The sequence below is a fragment of the Gossypium arboreum genome, chromosome 3 (genome assembly GCF_025698485.1).
Source record: "Gossypium arboreum isolate Shixiya-1 chromosome 3, ASM2569848v2, whole genome shotgun sequence".
Lineage (NCBI taxonomy): Eukaryota > Viridiplantae > Streptophyta > Magnoliopsida > Malvales > Malvaceae > Gossypium > Gossypium arboreum.
In genome coordinates, this window is record NC_069072.1 from 127,049,647 (window position 1) to 127,069,213 (window position 19,567).

The window sequence follows — 19,567 nt, forward strand, 5'->3', positions numbered from 1 at the left end:
GACTATCGCGAATCACTTTCACTTTTTCTTCAATCTCTCTGATCAGATCAACCCCATGAATCTTATTTTCTCTTAGCTCAGTCTAGTACAACGGTGTTCGACATTTCTGACCGTATAAAGCTTCGTGCGATGCCATTTTAATACTCAATTGAAAACTATTGTTATACGCGAATTCAATCAACTGCAAATACTTTTCCCACGTACCTTCGAACTCAAGAATGCAACATCTCAACATATCCTCGAATATCTGTATAAGTCACTTGGATTAACCATCCTTCTGCGGGTGAAATGCGGTACTAAAATGTAGTTTTGTACCCAGTGCATCTTGTAGTTTCTTCTAAACCCTCAACGTGAACCTCGGATCTCTATCCGAAACAATAGAAATACGTACTCCGTGTAATCTCACAGCCTTGGAGATATATAACTCAGCTAACTTTTCAAGCTAATAATTCGTTCAAACAGGAATGAAATAAGCTGATTTTATCAATCGATTAAAAATAACCCAAATTGCATCTTTCTTTCTCGGAGATAGGGGCAAACCCGAAACAAAATCCATAGTCACTCTATCCCATTTCCACTCAGGAATCATAATCGGTTGAAATAAACTAGACTGTACCTGATGCTCAACTTGAACTTGTTGACAAATCAAACATTTTGAAATGAACTCTGGGATGTCACGTTTCATACTAGGCCACCAATAAAGCTATTTTAAGTTGTTATACATTTTCGTGCTTCCAAGATTAATATATAAACGACTACTATGTGTTTCGTTCAGAATCATCTGAATCAACTCTGAATTTCTCGGAACACATATTCGACCTCTAAATTTTAAACAATCATCAATATCAACTTGAAATTCTGAATCAAGGTTCGAATCATATTGAGCTTGTTTTGCTAACATTTCATTATCGACTTTCTAAGCTTCGCAAATCTGCTGTAAAAACAACAGTCTCACTTTCAACTCAGCTACAATCGAACCATCATCAGATAGAGCCAACTAAGTATTCATTGTACGAAGAGTAAACAAATATTTCCGGCTTAATGCATCAGCAACAGTATTTGCTTTTCCCGAATGATAGTCAATCACTAGCTCGTAATCTTTTAGCAATTCTAGCCATCTCCGCTGTTGCAAATTTAAATCTTTCTGAGCCATCAAGTATTTCAAACTCTTGTGATCTGAATAAACATGGTATTTATCACCAAAGAAATAATGGCGCCAAATTTTCAATGCGAACACAATGGCTGCTAACTCTAAATCATGAGTCGGATAATTCTTTTCATGCGCCAGACCATTCAATAATGCATCACTATAGATCACATATTCTTTACTCGATTCAGGCTGTACTAACACTGGAGCTTCAGTCAAAAGAGTTTTCAGTTGATTGAAACTTTTCTGACATTTCTCTGACCATTCAAACTTTACATATTTCTGAAGTAATCTCGTCAACGGAGTCGCAATCATCGAGAAACCTTCCACAAATCGTCTATAATAACCAACTAGTCCCAGAAAACTGTGGATCTCAAAAACATTTCTCGAAGGCTTCCAATTTATTATTGTAGAAATCTTACTTGAATCAATTCGGATACCATCTTCTGAAACAATATATCCTAGAAAACCAACCTCACGCAACCAGAGTTCACATTTGCTGAACTTAGAAAATAACTGTTTGTCTCACAGAGTCTGTAGTACAATTCTCAGATGCTCGATATGTTTGGATTTATCACGTGAATAAATCAAAATATCAAAAATAAATACAACGACAAATAGATCTAGGTATAGTCTGAAAATTCAGTTCATTAAGTCCATAAAGATAGCAGGCGCATTCGTTAGTCCAAAAGGCATAATTAAAAATTCATAGTGATCGTACCTCATTCTAAAAGCAGTATTTGGCACATCAGATTCTTTAACTCACAACTGATAATAACCCGAACTCAGATCTATCTTCAAAAATCTTGTAGCCCCTTTCAACTGATCAAACAAATCATCTATTCTAGTCAAAGGGTATTTATTTTTTATTGTCACTTTGTTGAGCTGTTAGTAGTTTATACACATTCTCATCGTGCCATCTTTCTTTTTCACAAACAATACGGGAGCACCCCAAGGCGAGAAACTCGGTCTTGCAAACCCTCTGTCAGTTAATTCTTTCAACTAGGATTACAATTCTTTTAACTCTGTTGGTTCTATTCGGTACGGAGCTATCGATATCGGCGTAGTTCCTAGCACTAACTCAATGCCAAACTCAACCTCTTGAATCGATGGTAAACCTGGTAACTCTTCAGGAAACACATTCGGATATTCACACACAACTGGCATTGATTCAATTTTCTTTTCTATCATTTTCGTATCAAGAACATAAACAAAGTAAGCTTCGCAACCCTTTCTCACATACTTTTGAGCTAGCATTGATGAAATCACTACTGGTAAACCATTCAACTCATCTAACTCAATCCAAATAATCTCTTTATTCTGACATCTGAAATCAATCGTTTTTCATTTATAGTTCACAATAGCATCGTGCAGTGTTAGCCAATCCATACCCAGAATTATATCAAATTCATCAAATGGTAGCAACATCAGATCGGCCAGAAAATAGAATTCTCGAATCATCAATGGATAGTTCTTGCACACTTTATCAACCAAAACATACTTGCCTAAGGGGTTTGATACTCTAATTACAAATTCAATAGACTCTACAGGCAAAGTCTTACTGGATACTAAATTCACACAAATATATGAATGAGTTGATCCTAGATCTATCAATGCAATAACTTCAGTATCATAGAGAGTAAATGTACCGGTAATAACGTCTGGAGATAACGCTTCTTCGGGAGTGAGAATAGCATAGGCTCGTGCAGGTGCTCGGGCTTCAGATCTCATATCAGAGCCTTTAGTTGTTCTCTGACTACCACTCACATTAATAGCATTTTTGGGTGATCTACCTCTAACTGCAGTGTTACTCGGCCTCATGTTTTGAGCATTATCTTTTTCAGCTAATTCTGGCAATATTTGATAAAATAATCTAACGATCCACACTTAAAACAAACTCGTTCCTTCAATTTACAATCACCGAAGTGTTATTTCCCACAATGTCTACACTCAGGTAGGTTTTGTCTCACACTATAAGTACTAGCAACAGATGTAGCTTGAGCTTTAGATCTCACAGGTTGCTTTTCACGATCTCAATATGAATGTCCCACAGACGTATTAGAACGATTAAACGAGTCTCAAAAATTTTTCGATGAAGACTGATAAGATTTACTAGTTAATATCTTTCTCGAATCTCTTGCTTCAAAATCATCTTTTCTCTTTTCTTTGCTGAGATCTTCGGCTTTACAAGCCCTTTCAACTAAAACAACAAATTCTTTGATTTCCAGAATCCAGACTAGAAGTTTTATATCTTCACTCAATCCATTTACAAATAATTTACACATAATCTCTTTTTTGTAGAAACATATTCTCGGGCATACTTGCTCAATCCTACAAATTTTCTTTTGTACTCGGTTACAGTCATCCTGCATTAATTCAATTCTAGAAACTCTTTATGTTTCTGATCGAGAAACCGCTGGCTTATATACTTCTTTTAGAACTCAGATTGAAAGAACTCCCAGGTGACACGTTCTCTCGGAACTATTGATATCAACGTTTCCCACCAATGATATGCATTGTCTCTTAGTAAAGATACTACAGATTTGATACATTCATCAGGAGTACAAGATAATTCATCGAATACTTGAATAGTGTTCTCAAGCCAGAATTCAGCTCTCTCAGCATCATCATCAACTGTAGCCTGGAACTCCTCAGCACTGTGTTTACATATCTTATCTATAGGTGGCTTACTCAATCGAATCAGATCGATCACTTGTGGCACAACTGGGTCTTGTTGAAGAACAGGTAGGGGTGGAGGTTATTGAGCAGCCGGATTTGTTCGAACGAATTTCGTACTCATCATATGGAGCAAGGCTTGTTTAGCCTCTCCTCGAGACTACCAATTACATGTCTAGAGTCAGATTGCGCTGCCCTTTGAGTAGGAGCAAGCTCGTTACTCTCTACATCATCAACTACGGCTCTTTTAGGATCTATTTGCTATATAAAAACATATTTTAACTGTCAAGAATCATCACACTATTGTAGTTTATATTTATGGCATGTATAACTAGACTCTCACATGCTACATTAGTTCTAGAATCGACTAAACTGTAGCTCTGATACCAATTAAATATAACACTCTTAACCCGTATTCATAGCTAGAATAGGGTTACAAGGTATTACCGATCAATCACAACATATATCTTACTTATACGCATTCATAATATAAATCCATTCAACACATTCACATTGTCCCTTATAACGCTCTATGAAACCTTAAAACATGCTTAAAAGAGGTTTGGGACTAAACCAATAACATTTGCAAACTTTGGAAAACATAAAAAAAATTTCTTGTATTAAAGGGTTACACAACCGTGTAAACTTACGTGTGAACGGACCATGTGCCCCACACGACTACTAGACACGCCCGTGTCATAGGCCGTGTGAAAATAACGCATACATTCTGACTTGTACCACACAGCTGATGACACGCTTATGTGCCAGGCCGTGTAAAATCTAGAGGGGTTACTGACTTGGGTCACACGGCCGACGACACACCCGTGTACCCTTCGAAATGGCCACATACGCCCATGTACTAAGGTTGTGTACCTCACATGGCCACCAGACACACCCATATGTGTAGGCCGTGTATGAGACTAACTTGAATTTTTAATTATTCCCTAAGAGACACACGGTAGTATACCAAGGCCATGTGTCACACACGATCGAGCCATACGCCCGTGTGTTTAGCCGTGTAAAGTAAAAATAGGCTTATTTTAAGCCACATTTCTCACTTTCCTCAAACACACCTAAACCACATCAAATTGCATCATTCCCATACATATATGAGCAACCAAAACATGCTATTTCATACACAATTTATACCATTTTTAAACCATCCACGTCAACTACTTAATTCCGTATTCAAAACACACCAAATCATTATGCTAAAATCATCAAATTTTACATAACTTCTAAAAGCATTTCCTCATCATATTACCATCTATTTCATGCCTCAAAACATATCATTTCATCATCTTAAAATCAAGCCATAACATATCATCTTCCAAGTATTAGCTTACAAAATGGCAACTAGCTACATGAGCAACCACATAACCATACCAAAACATAAGGCAACTTATACATCATGTATTACTCATCAAGCCTATAATTCTGATGCGTCGTTGAGAGCACCAAAAATATCCTATTCCCTGTAAAATAACGAAAAAGAAATAGTAAAGGGGAAGTAGGGTCGAATCCTCAGTGACCGGATTATACGAATACTTGTTTCTCAAATCACAGCGTAATCGTGCCCAAGAAAATCTACGTTCTCGAAAAAATAAAATAAAAAGCAATTTAAGAATTGATTTTGGAAGCGAAAAATAAAATAAAAACAAAATTTAAAGTTTATCAAATTATGATTACAAAATAATAAAATAATAAAGAGAGTTTTAAGAGAAAAGAAATTCTTATGGGAAAGTTCCAGCCTCCGGTTGTCTCATTCCGCCTTGGGCTCAATCCTTAGCTTTTGGATGATCCTTCTCGACTCAAGTAAGCCATTCATAAAGGAAGAGGACGCCTCGACCACCAGCTCCAAAGATTAGACTTACGATTTTTAGGGAACTTGACTCTAGCCAAGAATCTATGCTAGATCAACGCTTCTCAATGGCAAATCCACGCCATTTTGTCTCTTTGGCTCGCCAACCTCGACGCAGAAGTTAACGAACCGACTATGCAATCCTTCCAAAACATACAAAGCGCCGCTTTGCATATCCTGAAAAGCTTACTTTTAAGGGCCATGGATGAAGCGTTAGCCAGAAAAGTGAGAAACGATGAATACTTGACGAGAAGGCTAAGTACAGATTCTAAGCCTCAAGAGTCCTTTTTGGGAAATATTGACAACTTTCGACTAGATGGGTTTTAGTGGCTCATGATAATGGTGGAAAAAAAATAGAAAAAAGGGAATTTTATTAAAAGAAAATATGAAGAAACAAAAGCCTAGACTTTCAAGGGGAGAGTGTTTACAGAAAAAGATCAACCCAAATAGAGTCACTTCACCCCCTATTTATAGTGCTAGGGAGCTAGTCTAATTGAACTTAAATTTTAAAAAGATAAATACATTTAATTAAAGATAAACAAAGATAATTAAAATAAAATCCTAAATTTGAATAATCCTAATAATTATCTTAATATTAATTATCCTAATAAAATAAAATAAAATAGAGTCTTCCTAAATAAAATCTCTTCTATTTGCTTTTAAGTCCTTGTGCCTTCCATGTTCGCACTTTTGGCACCATATTTGTCCCACGTTGCATATTGGCCCATTTGATCTCCAAATTGACGCTTTTTCCCTTGAATTTACTTTTCGCCTCCAATTTAGTCCCTAAAAGATAAAAAGATATAAATAGCTCAAATTAGTAGGCTCAAGCTCAAAATAAACACATGATTAATATATAAAAACACGTCATTTTAGAGTATTATCAAATTCCCCCTACTTAGCCCATGCTTGCCCTCAAGTATGGTTCCTATCGACTGTGGAAGCTAGATTTTGCCATAAAAGAAATTCCACTCCAAAGTTTCATAAAAATTAGTTAAAAATGCATATGAAAAATAAAGAGACCCCTAAGCTTGCTTTAAGTAAAACAGAAAAAGTATTCCAATTAATTCACACAAAAATTAAGATCTACTTGAGCTATGCTATTTAGGTAAATTACCAAACCTACTGAGACACCTTAATTATTTCCTCCTTTAGTCCCCGAAGTGCAACTTTATTAGTACTTATTTTCTTCTTCTTCTTTTTTTTTTTTTTTTTTTTTTTTTTAAAATTTTATTATTATTTATTTACTTAGGAATATATTAAACCTTTTGACGCTAAGAGAGATGACAACCCAAGCACCCCACCCCTTACTCAATTTCAACATACTCCTAAAATTATTTATTTTCGGTTAGCGGAGTTTTACCCAAGACGTCACACAACCTATTAACGCTAAGTAGAATGACAACCCAAGCACCCTACCCTTACATTTCGATCGATCACGATTTGAGCCATACTCATAACCTCAGCTAGCGGAGTTTTACTTGTCACGTCACACAACCTTTTGACGCGAAGTAGAATGACAACCCAAGCACCCTACCCCGGTTACTCAGTCAGTAACGATCTAAGATGTACTCATAACCATGGAAAACTTTTATTAAAAATTAAACGATATTTAAAATTCTTGAGAACTCAGGAAAGAAAAAATTTAAGTGTCAAAAATAAGTTTCAATAATCACCTAATAGCCATGAACATTAATTAAGCATGCAATCATTTTAAGTGTTCACTTTATATTAAACCTGATCAATTTTACGAAAAGCAAAATATAATTAACCCTATTAATCACAATTATTTTTAGCCTAATAAAAACAAAACAGTGGAGATGGCATCAATTATGGGAAAAATCATAACTTCCTTAGAAGGTAAGAATCATGCTTGTAGGTCAAACAGTAGGCAATTCCTGGTAAAATCTTGGGCATGAAAAGAGGCAAGATATTCCAAAAAAAATAGAGAGCCAGCAACAATAGCAACAACCAAACCAAAGAACAATAACAAAAATTCAAAGATTAAAACAAAATGAATAACTTCCTCCCCCTACTTAAAACACATAGTCCTCGATGTGAAAGTAAAAGGAAAACAAATAGGTGGAGAAAAAAATTTAGAAAAACTCCCCATGTAGTTACCATCGGTTGGCGCACACGGTGGAGAAGAAGATGGCGAAGCGACGTGTGCAACAGCGGTTCGGCTTCGGGTTCTCACCATGGTGGCTAAGAAATCGGCGGTGGGTGGTGGAGGAGAGAGGAGTTGGCGGTTATGGAGAAATTTGAGAAAAAACTAATAATAATGTAAGGTTTGAGAGTTTTATTTGCTGAAAAGGGGTGTTTGGCTGTAGATTTTGGGGATTCTAGGGCTGGAATAAGACTGTTTGGCTGCAGAGATATAGCATTTTGGGCTGGAATAGAACTGTTTGGTACCATGGATAGGGTTATTTTGGTGCACACTTTCTGTCTCTTTTTTTTCTTCGTATTTTCGCTCCATTTCACCTAGATGGAAGAAGAGAAATTTATTAATATTTAACTAAAATAAAATAAAAATAAAATAAAATAATAAATAATAAATAAAAAAGAAAGGAAAATAATAAATAAAAATAAAAATAAAAATAAAAAGAAAAAGAAAGATCGGGCTGCCTCCCAACAAGCGCTTATTTAACGTCGCTAGCTTGACGCCTCAACTAGAATTGGAATTGTTCCAAATGAATTCTTTCATTTGTATAGGCTTGGAAATTCTCATTTTCTATCACATCCACCATATTTGGGCTTAATCGTCCTTACGCCTCTTTCTTTGGTTCCGTATTTTCTTTCAAGGGGTTGATCCTTTTTAAGTCGGCAATGGTCTCATCATTCTCCAAAAATGTGCATTTGAGATGTTCAGGAAGTGGTTTTAATTTCAGATCTGGTGCCTGCACAACAGGAGGTAGAAGTTTAGTATTCATGGGAGCCAATAATTTATTAACAGATTCAAAATCATTAAACATCATTTTAGGTTTATCTCCATAAGATGACTTAAAAGTTTTTTCTGCTGATGAGTCAATTATGTCAACACGGTTTACGTCCAAGACTTCACTTGGGTGACTAATAGTGCTATAAACGTTAAACTTCATAATCTCCCCGTCAAACTCCATCGTGAGGGTTTCGCTTCGTACATCAATCTTAGTATTCGCAGTACTAAGGAAAGGTCGCCCCAACAAGATGTCTGAAGACCCAGGAGTGTTATCCTCCTCCATTTTTATCACATAAAAATCTGCAGGGAAGATAAGCCCATTGACTTTGACTAATACGTCCTCGAGGACCCCTTCGGGATGGACAATAGACCTGTCTGCCAACTGAATGGTAACACCTGTCTTTGTCAAACAACCCGCGTTAAGTGATTCATAAATAGAATAAGGCATTACATTTATGGACACCCTAAATCGCACATAGCCTTTTTAATTCCTAAATGGCCAATTTTGCATGGAATAGCGAACATACCCCTATCTTTGCATTTTACCGGCATTTTCCGCTGTAGTACTGCGAAAACATTTTCACCAACACTTACCTTTTCATTACCTGTTAATTTTCGTTTGTTGGTGCAAAGCTCTTTGAAAAACTTGGCATACCGCGGAATCTGTCTGATGGCATCTCATAGTGGCAAATTGATCTCGACATTTCTGAATGTTTCGAGTATCTCCTTGTCTTCCTTACTTTTTCGACACTGACTTAATCGTCTTGGGAATGGAGGTTAGATTTTCGGCAGTTGGGGTTTCGCTCGGATCTATTCGTTGTTTTCTGGAGTTTTCTGGGCGATTTCTTGACCAAGATTCTTGCCAGGAACTGGTTCCAGGACCTTTCCGCTTCGAAACATTACTGCATTCGTATTCTGCCTCGGGTTTGGTTCTGTTTGTGATGGCAGTTTCCCTTGAGAGTTTAATTTCTCAATTGATGTGGTCAACTCCCTTATGGATGCTTCGGTTTTCTGCTAAAAACCCTTCATTTCTCTTTGGAAATTGAGAGTTTACTGTTGAAAATCAAAGGCATTAGTTGCTAATTTATTGACCAAAGTTTCTAGAGAATTACCTGAATCTTGCGACTGTTGTGGGGCTCGATTTTGGTACGGCTGGTTATAACGTAGATTAGCCCCATAACTAAAATTAGGGTGGTCCCTCCATCCTGGGTTGTAGGTATTGGCATAAGGGTCGTATCGTCTTTGTGGTGGCCCAGGAAAATTTCCCACAGCATCTAAATGGGCCATAGAATCGTCACATAGACTAGGGCACGCATCAGTCGTATGTTCAGGTGTAGCACATATTCCACATACTCGGACTGGTTTCGATTTTTCTGTAACAAGGGAATTCACAATATTAGTAAGTCTATCAAGTCTAGGGAGTTCAGGATTGGCTCGAAATTGCTGGGAATTCGCAGCCATTGTGGAGATTAAGTCTCTTGCTTGTGGTGGAGTCATGTTGACTAACGCTCCTCCACTCGCGGCATCTACCATATTCATCTCCATGGGTTTCAAGCCTTCATAAAAGTACTGGAGCAAAGACTGTTCCGTTATACCGTGTTGTGGGCAACTTGCACACAACTTAAATCGCTCCCAATAATCGTATAGAGTCTCTGCGTCTTTTTGCCTTAAGCCCAAGATTTCTCTTCTTAACTCAGCCGCTCGTGATGCAGGGAAAAACCTGTTAAGAAATAAACGAGATAAATTAGCCCAAGTTGTAATGGATCCAGGAGGTAAATAAAATAACCATTCCCTAGCTGAATCTGCTAGGGAAAAAGGGAAAGCGCGCAATTTAATTTGATCCTCAGTTACCCCCTGAGGTTTCATACTCAAACAAACCATATGGAATTCTTTTAAATGCTTGTGGGGGTTTTCATTTTGTAACCCACGGAAAGTTGGCAGTAGCTGAATCAAGCCTGACTTTAATTCAAAATCAGTATCCATAGTAGAATACGCGATACACAGTGGCGGTTGTTCTGTCGGCGCTTCAGCTAGTTGTCGAATTGTTTGAGCCATCTGCTGCTGCGCTAAATTAGGGTTTTCGTCAACCCTAGCGTCAAGGACCTCTTCAGGTAAATCGACTTCTTCTTCTTTACGTTCTAACATTCGAGTAGGGTTTTCGTTAACCCTAAACTCTACTTCGTCGTCGATTCTAATTTCTGGCGGTGGATTACTTTGAGTTCCAACCACCCCTGACTACTTTTTCCTTAGTTTTGTTTCCTTTCGATTAGCTTTCGCAGTCTTTTCAATTTCTGAGTCGAATGCAAGAGTACCTGGAGCAGATCTGGTCATAGAAAACAAAGAAAAACAAGATTAGTATGTTGCCGATCCCCGGCAACGGTGCCAAAATTTGATGCGTCGTTGAGAGCACCAAAAATATCCTATTCCCTGTAAAATAATGAAAAAGAAATAGTAAAGGGGAAGTAGGGTCGAATCCTCAAGGACCGGATTATACGAATGCTTGTTTCTCGAAATCCTGGGCAGAATTGTGCCCAAGAAAACCTAAGTTCCTGGAAAAAAAAACAGAATTTAAGAATTGATTTTGGAAGCGAAAAATAAAATAAAAACAGAATTTAAAGTTTACTGAAATTATGATTACAAAAATAATAAAGAGAGTTTTAAGAGAAAAGAAATTCTTATGGGAAAGTTCTAGCCTCCGATTGTCTCATTCCACCTTGGGCTCAATCCTTGGCTTTTGGATGATCCTTCTCGACTCAAGTAAGACAGTTATAGTGGAAAAGGACACCTACGACCACCAGCTCCAAAAATTAGACTTACGATTTTTAGGGAACCTGACTCTAGCCAGTAATCTATGCTAGATCAACGCTTCTCAATGGCAAATCCCACACCATTTTGTCTCTTTGGCTCGCCAACCTCTGACGCAGTAAGTTAACGAACCGACTATGCAATCCTTCCAAAACATACAAAGCGGCCGCCTTTGCATATGCTGAAAAGCTTACTTCTTAAGGGCCATGGACGGAAGTCGCCACCAGAAAAGTGAGAAACGATGAATACTTGGCGAGAAGGCTAAGTATAGATTCTAAGCCTCAAGAATCTTTTTTGGGAAATATTGACAACTTTCGGCTAGATGGGTTTTAGTGCCTCATGATAATGGTGGAAAAAAAATGGAAAAAAGGGAATTTTATTGAAAGAAAATATGAAGAAACAAAAGCCTAGACTTTCAGGGGGAGAGTGTTTACAGAAAAAGATCAACCCAAATAGAGTCACTTCACCCCCTATTTATAGTGCTAGGGAGATAGTCTAATTGAACTTAAATTTTAAAAAGATAAATACATTTAATTAAAGATAAACAAAGATAATTAAAATAAAATCCTAAATTTGAATAATCCTAATAATTATCTTAATATTAATTATCCTAATAAAATAAAATAAAATAAAATAGAGTCTTCCAAAATAAAATCTCTTCTATTTGCTTTTAAGTCCTTGTGCCTTCCATGTTCGTACTTTTGGCACCATATTTGTCCCACGTTGCATATTGGCCCATTTGAGCTCCAAATTGACGCTTTTTTCCCTTGAATTTACTTTTCGCCTCCAATTTAGTCCCTAAAAGATAAAAAGACATAAATAGCTCAAATTAATAGGCTCAAGCTCAAAATAAACACATGATTAATATATAAAAACACGTCATTTTAGAGTATTATCAAATTCAAGCCAACTTAAATGGCTAAAAACACATCAACGTTTACATCATTAACAAGCCAAATCACATGGCTAATATCATAACTTAAAACATACCAAAATGACACTAGCCTATACATGCCATATACCATATATACAAAGTTTCAGAAGTACCAACAAAATAATCGATAGTATGATGACGTTTCCTGACGATCCCCATGTCCGAATTAGCTTTGATTATCTATAAAACAGTAGAAAATAAACACAGTAAGCTTTAAAAGCTTAGTAAGCCATACACAAATAAATCATCTCATGAATCAATATCATTTCCATCAATGAAGCAAGATTTGAATAAGCACATTTAAATACACATTCAAGTTCACAAACCTTTCTCATTGTACACATATTCAATATAATAATTGCATTCATCAAATACTTTTCCTTTTTAATACTACTATGAATCTCGTACGTACCTGAGTCACTTAATTCATTCACACATTCTTTCTAGACTTGATTTTTTCCCGTTGAACCATTCGGAATCGTTAAGGATACTCGGCAATCACATATAGCTCGCACAATGCTATATCCCAGATATGGTCTTACATGTTATCACATATCGATGCCACTATCCCAGACAGGGTCTTACACGTAATCGATTAATGATGCAAATATCCCAGACATGGTCTTACACGTAATCACAATACAATTCCAATGTCCCAAACATGGTCTTACATGTAATCACATCTCGGTAACCTAATGTCATGACATTCGTATCCTATACTATTCCTAAGGTTCATACGGGACTTTCGGATGTAATAACTCTGTCGATTCTTGCTCATAAGTACTAATTCAACATTCATAGCAATTCAATGACAATTAAACATGTATAATTAAATTTAAAGACATTTATTTGCATATGAACTTACCTCGTATTCGGGTTAAACGGACTAAATCGACTATTTGAAAACTTTCGATTTCCCCAGATCTAAATTTGTTTTCTTTCGTTCTTGATCTATATACATTCAAAATTAATCCATTTAATCACCAACTCATTCAATTCAGTCCTCAAACGTACATTTGGGCATTTTTACACTTTAACCTGTAAATTTTGACATTTCTTACAATTTAGTCCTTATTTCATAAAAACACAAATTACAAAATTTCTTTCTAATTTCATACTAGCCGAATTTTGTATAGCTTCATAGTAGCCTATATTTTCATTTTTTTCACACTTTTAACTATAACATTTCACATTTTCACAATTTAATCCCTAATTGACATTTTTACTCAAAATCAATTTACAAAACATGTATATCAAACACCAAGCTTTCATATTTCATCATCAAAAATTCAAAAACACATGAATTCTTCAATGGAAACTTTCAAAACATTAAGCAGTTTTGCAAATTAGTCCCTGGGCTAGCTAGTACTCGATACAACGATCACAAAAATGTAGAAATCATCAAAAATCAAACAAAGAACATACCTTAATCAACCAATGCAAGTGTCGAATACCTAAAGTTTCAATGGTTTCTTTCTTTTCTCTATTTTCGGCTAAGGATGATGATAATTTAAGCTTAAAATTGTTTTTCTTTTATTTATTATAACTTAATACATTAGTTTACCATTTTACCCTTGGTTGTTAAACCATTTAATCATCAAATATAAGGCCATTAATGTCCATCTTCACTATCAATGGTCTAATTACAACATAAGGACCTTTCATTTAATAAGCCATTGCAATTGAGCACTTTTAACTTATAGCATGCCACTTTTGCATTTTACACGATTTAGTCATTTTTTCTCAAATTAAGCATCCAATCGATAAAATTATTTTACGAAAATTTCACACATATATAATCACATGTTGTAAACACCAAAAATAATATTAAAATATTTTTACGACTTAGGATTTGTGGTTCCGAAACCACTATTCCGTTTTAACTAAAATTAGGCTGTTACAACACGAGCGTGTGTTGTACCGTGTGAGGTATACGGCCAGCACACGGGCGTGTGTCAAGACCGTGTAACTCACTAACTTGGTTAATAGGAGCACACAGGCATGTGAGCCTAAATCGTCAAATTTCTGTTAACGCCATAATTGATGTACGAGGCGAGTGTAAGCGGTCTGTAAGATATGTATGAACTAAACTGAACTGTATGATCTGCTTTATCATGATTATAAACTGGTTCTACATACCCGTATAAGACAATTTGTAAGAAATTCAACCCTCTGTTATACTAGAATTGTTTGATTGTACGTGCATAAGAATATATATATATATTGTTCATCTGTTCTCTGCATTTGCATGGGGCGAGAATTATGAATTGAAGGAAGTGTTCTGTTATGATTTGGTGGTCAAATCACCTGTAATTATATTTGACCTAATAGTGAGACTGTAAACACTGCAATGTGTCGTACCGACACTATGAGGTGTGTAAGGTTGGACGGGTATTATATACCTACTAGTGTGTTGGGTTAGTCAAAGATGATGTGTAGCCAATGGGGATAGGATAACTACATCTGTATCTGTTTTTACATATGAATCTATTTCTGTATCTGATCTGTTGTGTATTTGAACTACTCTATATTTGAAACTATTGTGAATTATTATTATGATCAAATAAGATTGAGTGTGTTGTCTGAATTCTCAATGATATCTGAGTTATTTTTACATATGTTGAGTATTTATATTTTACATTAGGTTGCAACGTACTAACTAGACTAAATGAATTTCAAGTACCTTCCAAAACTAAGCAGTCGACGAACGCGAGACTCGATTATATTTTAAATATATGTGCATGTGTTTAAAATTGTTATTTGTTTTCTGACTTTAAATTTTAAGATTGAATTAGTTTTAAGACTTATCTATGTATCAATTAAATCGGCTTTAAGTGCATCTGTTTTTTGGCAAGTTCATTTGACATCCTAGACTTGATCTTTCTGTCTAGGCCAGGTTTAAAGTGTTATATAACTCTTAAACCATATTCAAATATCATATTCACATTTAAAAATATCATATTATATACTCTATGAATTCTTCTCAAGTATGTTGGCTACCAGAACAGAATATCAGATCACTCTAGAAATTCTTTTAGAAAAAAAAAAAAAAAAGATTACCTTACAACTTAGGTTGTTTGATCTGGCAGTCATTGTTCATAATTAATTTTATTCAAGAATTACAAGACAAAAAAGAAAATTTTGTTTATTCTTGTTGTTGATCAATAAACCAAAATGGAATATATTGTCAGCCGCTGTTTACAAGAAAACTGGTGAAGCATCTTTAGTCTTAACATACATGATAAATCCTTGCAACAAAGTTGCACAATTTTTCATTATTTGAGATAATCTGGTCATTTTAGATATAATAATAAATTTGATTAACATGACAATGTTAATAAATCTAAGTTAATATACCAACTCCAAGGAATAATTATATTATTATTCTATAAATATAACGATTTGTTACAACAATCATCTACCCATCATTTATGCTATATAATTAGAACCTAATCTCTATGACCAACACATTTCAATTCATTTCTCTACTCTAATGGTGATAAAGCCATATGAGAAACAAATAAAAGGGACTAATCCCAGAACCTGCAATGCATACCACATATTTCTATGTACAAGATGCTTACAGTGATTGGATTTTCTTATGCTTACCAAGCATTTCCTTCCAACATGAAACTATGCCCTCTGGTTAAAATCCATAAAGTGAGGTTGAGGCTGTCCGTTCAAAGTCGGGTTATTGGTGGATGAATGAGGCATCTGCAGCTGCTGCTGCTGCTGCTGCTGCTGTTGTTGTTGTTGTTGCGGTGTCTGCAGGACGCCAAAGTGATGTGGAGCAGGTTGTTGGGTTAAATATTGAGGAGATAGTCCTCTATTGAAAGGATTTCCATTCATAGCAGACACTTGACCAGCTTGTATCCTAAGCCGTTGCACTTCTTCCTTCAATTTTTCATTCAAAGCTGCAAACCACAGAAAAATAAATACTAAATAAGTACCTTTAAAGCTCAACTTGTTTATTACCTTGCCTATACGATGACATAGTAGGAATTGGTTACTTTGAAAATCATATTCTGACGATATATAAGGCATCTGAAAACCATATATAAACAAAGATGTGACAAACTTTTCCATGCCATATTAATAAAGTACCTTTCCTGTAGGCCTTCAAATTTACAGGCTAAAGTGTCATACTCTTTTACATGCCATATTAACTGAGCCCTTCTCTTGGCACTTTTAAATTTACGGTTTACTTTATTAAATTATGAAAACACTGGATCCAGATGATAGAATCACTTAACTATGAAATGGCAGAGTTTTGATGGTTTTTCCAATCTGTCATAACCGATGAATGAATATAAAAATGATATTATTTCATCAGGGACGAAGACAGGGAATTTATATTAGGGCACTTGCAGTAAGAGGATCAAAATATACTTTTTTTGAGAGGGGCAAAATTGTTTTTTATCCACTTTTTTAAGTATACAAATACAAAAAATTTGGGGGAATTTGAAGAGAATATGAAAGGGAGAGGAAAAGCCTCGGTGTCCCCCCGCCCAACATCCCTCTCCACCAAGTATATTTAGTGTGTATTTAGTGCAAAAACAAGGAAAAGCATGCATACCATCCCTAAGCTGCGCTTGTTGCTCCATAGCCTGTAGCCGTAGTTTCAGTTCCTTGTTCTCAGTAGTCAACCCAGTAGTGTCTCTCTGTATCATAGGAGAAATATATTAGAAGTGGTTCCCTTCCTTCACTGTGAATGCAATAAACAAATATTTGGGCCTTAAAGACACAAAACAGGTGCTTTCCATGTTAGCAGAAACCAGGTGTCATGGGGCTGAAACCCAACCGAGCCCACCTTATTGCAGCCAAAGGCTATTTTCCAGGCAGATGCATGACCTAAATGGTAGTAGCAGAATCAAAGAAGGACTGATATAAAATAGTTGAAAAGCAATGCGCCAATGCCAAAAGGGAGACTCATGCCTTTGCATCATTCCAAGGCATGATTAAATGAAGTGCATAATGTTGTCGTTTTTGGAAAATTCAAGGATTGATCAATGATTGTTGTTATATAAGGAGTCAGAAATACAGTTTGCAAACAGAAGACACAACGGAACTTCTCAAAAATGTGCAAAGTGGCTAAAAGTACTGCCAAGTGCCAACATTAACTAACCTTAGACAGAAGCGATACAAGGCCTTTACTAATTATTACAGCTGACACTTCTTTCAACAAAGAAAATCCCATGCATCTATACACCAAATAACTGCTACGGCTGTCTAAAACAGCCTCATACTCAAGTTGGCTTAAGAGTTCCCCACCCCAAAGGAAGAAACTGAAACTACTAGATTTTTGAAATAGTATTACATTGAATACAGTCCCAAGTGAAATCAGTAAATTCTTCAACAATTATTGCGATGATCTTATATGTGATTTGACCTATAAACGAATATGAAAGCATGTGTTTCATGCATATAATAATTCGTACACAAAATCCCAATCAGTAACTAAACCCTGTCATAATTAAGGCATAAGATACAGTAAAAAATAGCCAACTTCGACTTCAGAAATTGGAAAGTAGCTTATAAATTCAGGTGTTAATATTATAACATGACCAAGAAAAAAGGACATTTGAATAAATGAACCAGGCAAGTTCACATTCTAGAAATGAGTAAAGGATCACGTAAATGAGAGGTGAAGTGTAAGCTGTAAAGCTAAACCCAGAATAAAGTACTTTTTACCTGTAACATTGTGACTTGTGCGGAGAGATTGGTAGCTTCTGTCTGAAGAGTCTGAACCTTCTTCTCTAGTTCATTCGTGTATCGAATCTTCCTCTCCTTTGAACGCGCAGCTGATTGCCTGTTAGCCAGAATCCTACACCACCCCCAATAAATAAATAAATAAAACCCTCCATTAGGTAAGAAAATTGAAAACATCAGCTACTTTATTAAAGAGAAGAAGGGAAAGAAATAAAACACATTGGCTTTGATGAATAACAGGCGAAGAACCAAATTCGACTTGAAATCCTATATCTACATTAATTAAGTTCAAATTGTGAGGAAAAAAATTCTACCTTTTAGCTCTCTTGGGATCGATAAGGGCAAGCTCAGCAAGTCTATCAGGAGCCATAGTTTTCTTAACACCATCAACGGCCATCAAGGACTCAACGTCAAACGATGCCGTAGTCGAACCATCCATCGAGTTACTATGTCTATGGTGAACCCTCTTCTCTCCTGCACCTCTTTTCCCGCCAAATTTCTCATCCCCAGCTCCTCCGGAGATCGCGGGTCCAGTCAACCCGAGTCCATCAAAGAAATCAGAGTCAACAGAAAGGCTACGGATATGCCTAGGGTTACTGAGGGTGGAGCGAGGAGGGCCGTTGCATGAGGAGTCATCGGAGGATTCAGCAGGTACGGGTGCGACAGGTGGCAGACTGGGATTGGAAGAGGAATCCGGAAGGTCAAGGCAGGAAAGATCGAGGTCCGAGGGGTCGAAGAGGAGAAGATCATCGAAACGGAAAGTTGTGTCGGAATGAGCCCGCCTATGGTGAGCTCCACGTGGTGGCATCTGGTCTATCTCCATTCGCAGCTTTTGCTCCATCTTCTGTAGGCGGAAGAAGCGGCGGCGTACGGCGGTTTAGGTAGAACTATAATTGTTAGAAAATGAGTTAAAAAAGTGGTGAGAAATAGAAGTGGGGGTTGAAAGCTTGGGGCGTACAGAGGGGAGGGGGTTTGGTTGAAAAATAGAACACTAGTAACTGAGAACAGCGTTGAACTAATTTTATTTTGTTTTATTATTTTAATTATTTATGTGATTCATCACTCTTTCTATTTTTTGTTTTTTTTTTTTCTGGGTGTAAATAAAATTCTAATATTTTTCTGTGAGCGATAAAGGGTTAAATCACATTTTTGAGACCTTAATTTGGTAACCTTTTTCATATTGGGAGCTTGAATTTTTTTTCCTGAATTAGACCTTAAACTTGACAATTATTTTCACATTGAGGCTTAAATTTTTTTTTGTCCAACTTAGGCTGGCCCTGAACTTGGTAGCTCTTACATTGGGGCTTGGATTTTTATTGTTCAAGTTAGTCCTTTAAAACCCTTAAATTTAGACGTTAACATGAGAACAATTGTCACGTTTAGACCTTAATGTAAGAACAATTACCAAGTTCAAAGAGTAACTTGAAAAAAATTTTAAACCCCAACATGATGAGAATAGTTGTTTAGGACCTAACTTGGACAAAAAAAAATCAGACT

The 19,567-nt window shown here is 36.2% G+C and overlaps 1 protein-coding gene across 1 annotated transcript; it reads right to left on the minus strand.

Annotated features, from left to right (window-relative positions):
* Positions 1-15,709: 15,709 nt before the first annotated feature.
* On the minus strand, positions 15,710-19,113 carry LOC108487229 (transcription factor VIP1-like). The gene is made up of 4 exons (XM_017791523.2): positions 18,385-19,113; positions 18,053-18,185; positions 16,938-17,022; positions 15,710-16,275 (listed from the first exon to the last, which is right to left on the minus strand). Exons 1-4 carry the CDS (start codon positions 18,909-18,911, stop codon positions 15,995-15,997), a joined length of 1,026 nt encoding a protein of 341 aa, XP_017647012.1. The 5' UTR covers positions 18,912-19,113; the 3' UTR covers positions 15,710-15,994.
* Between the last annotated feature and the right edge of the window lie 454 nt (positions 19,114-19,567).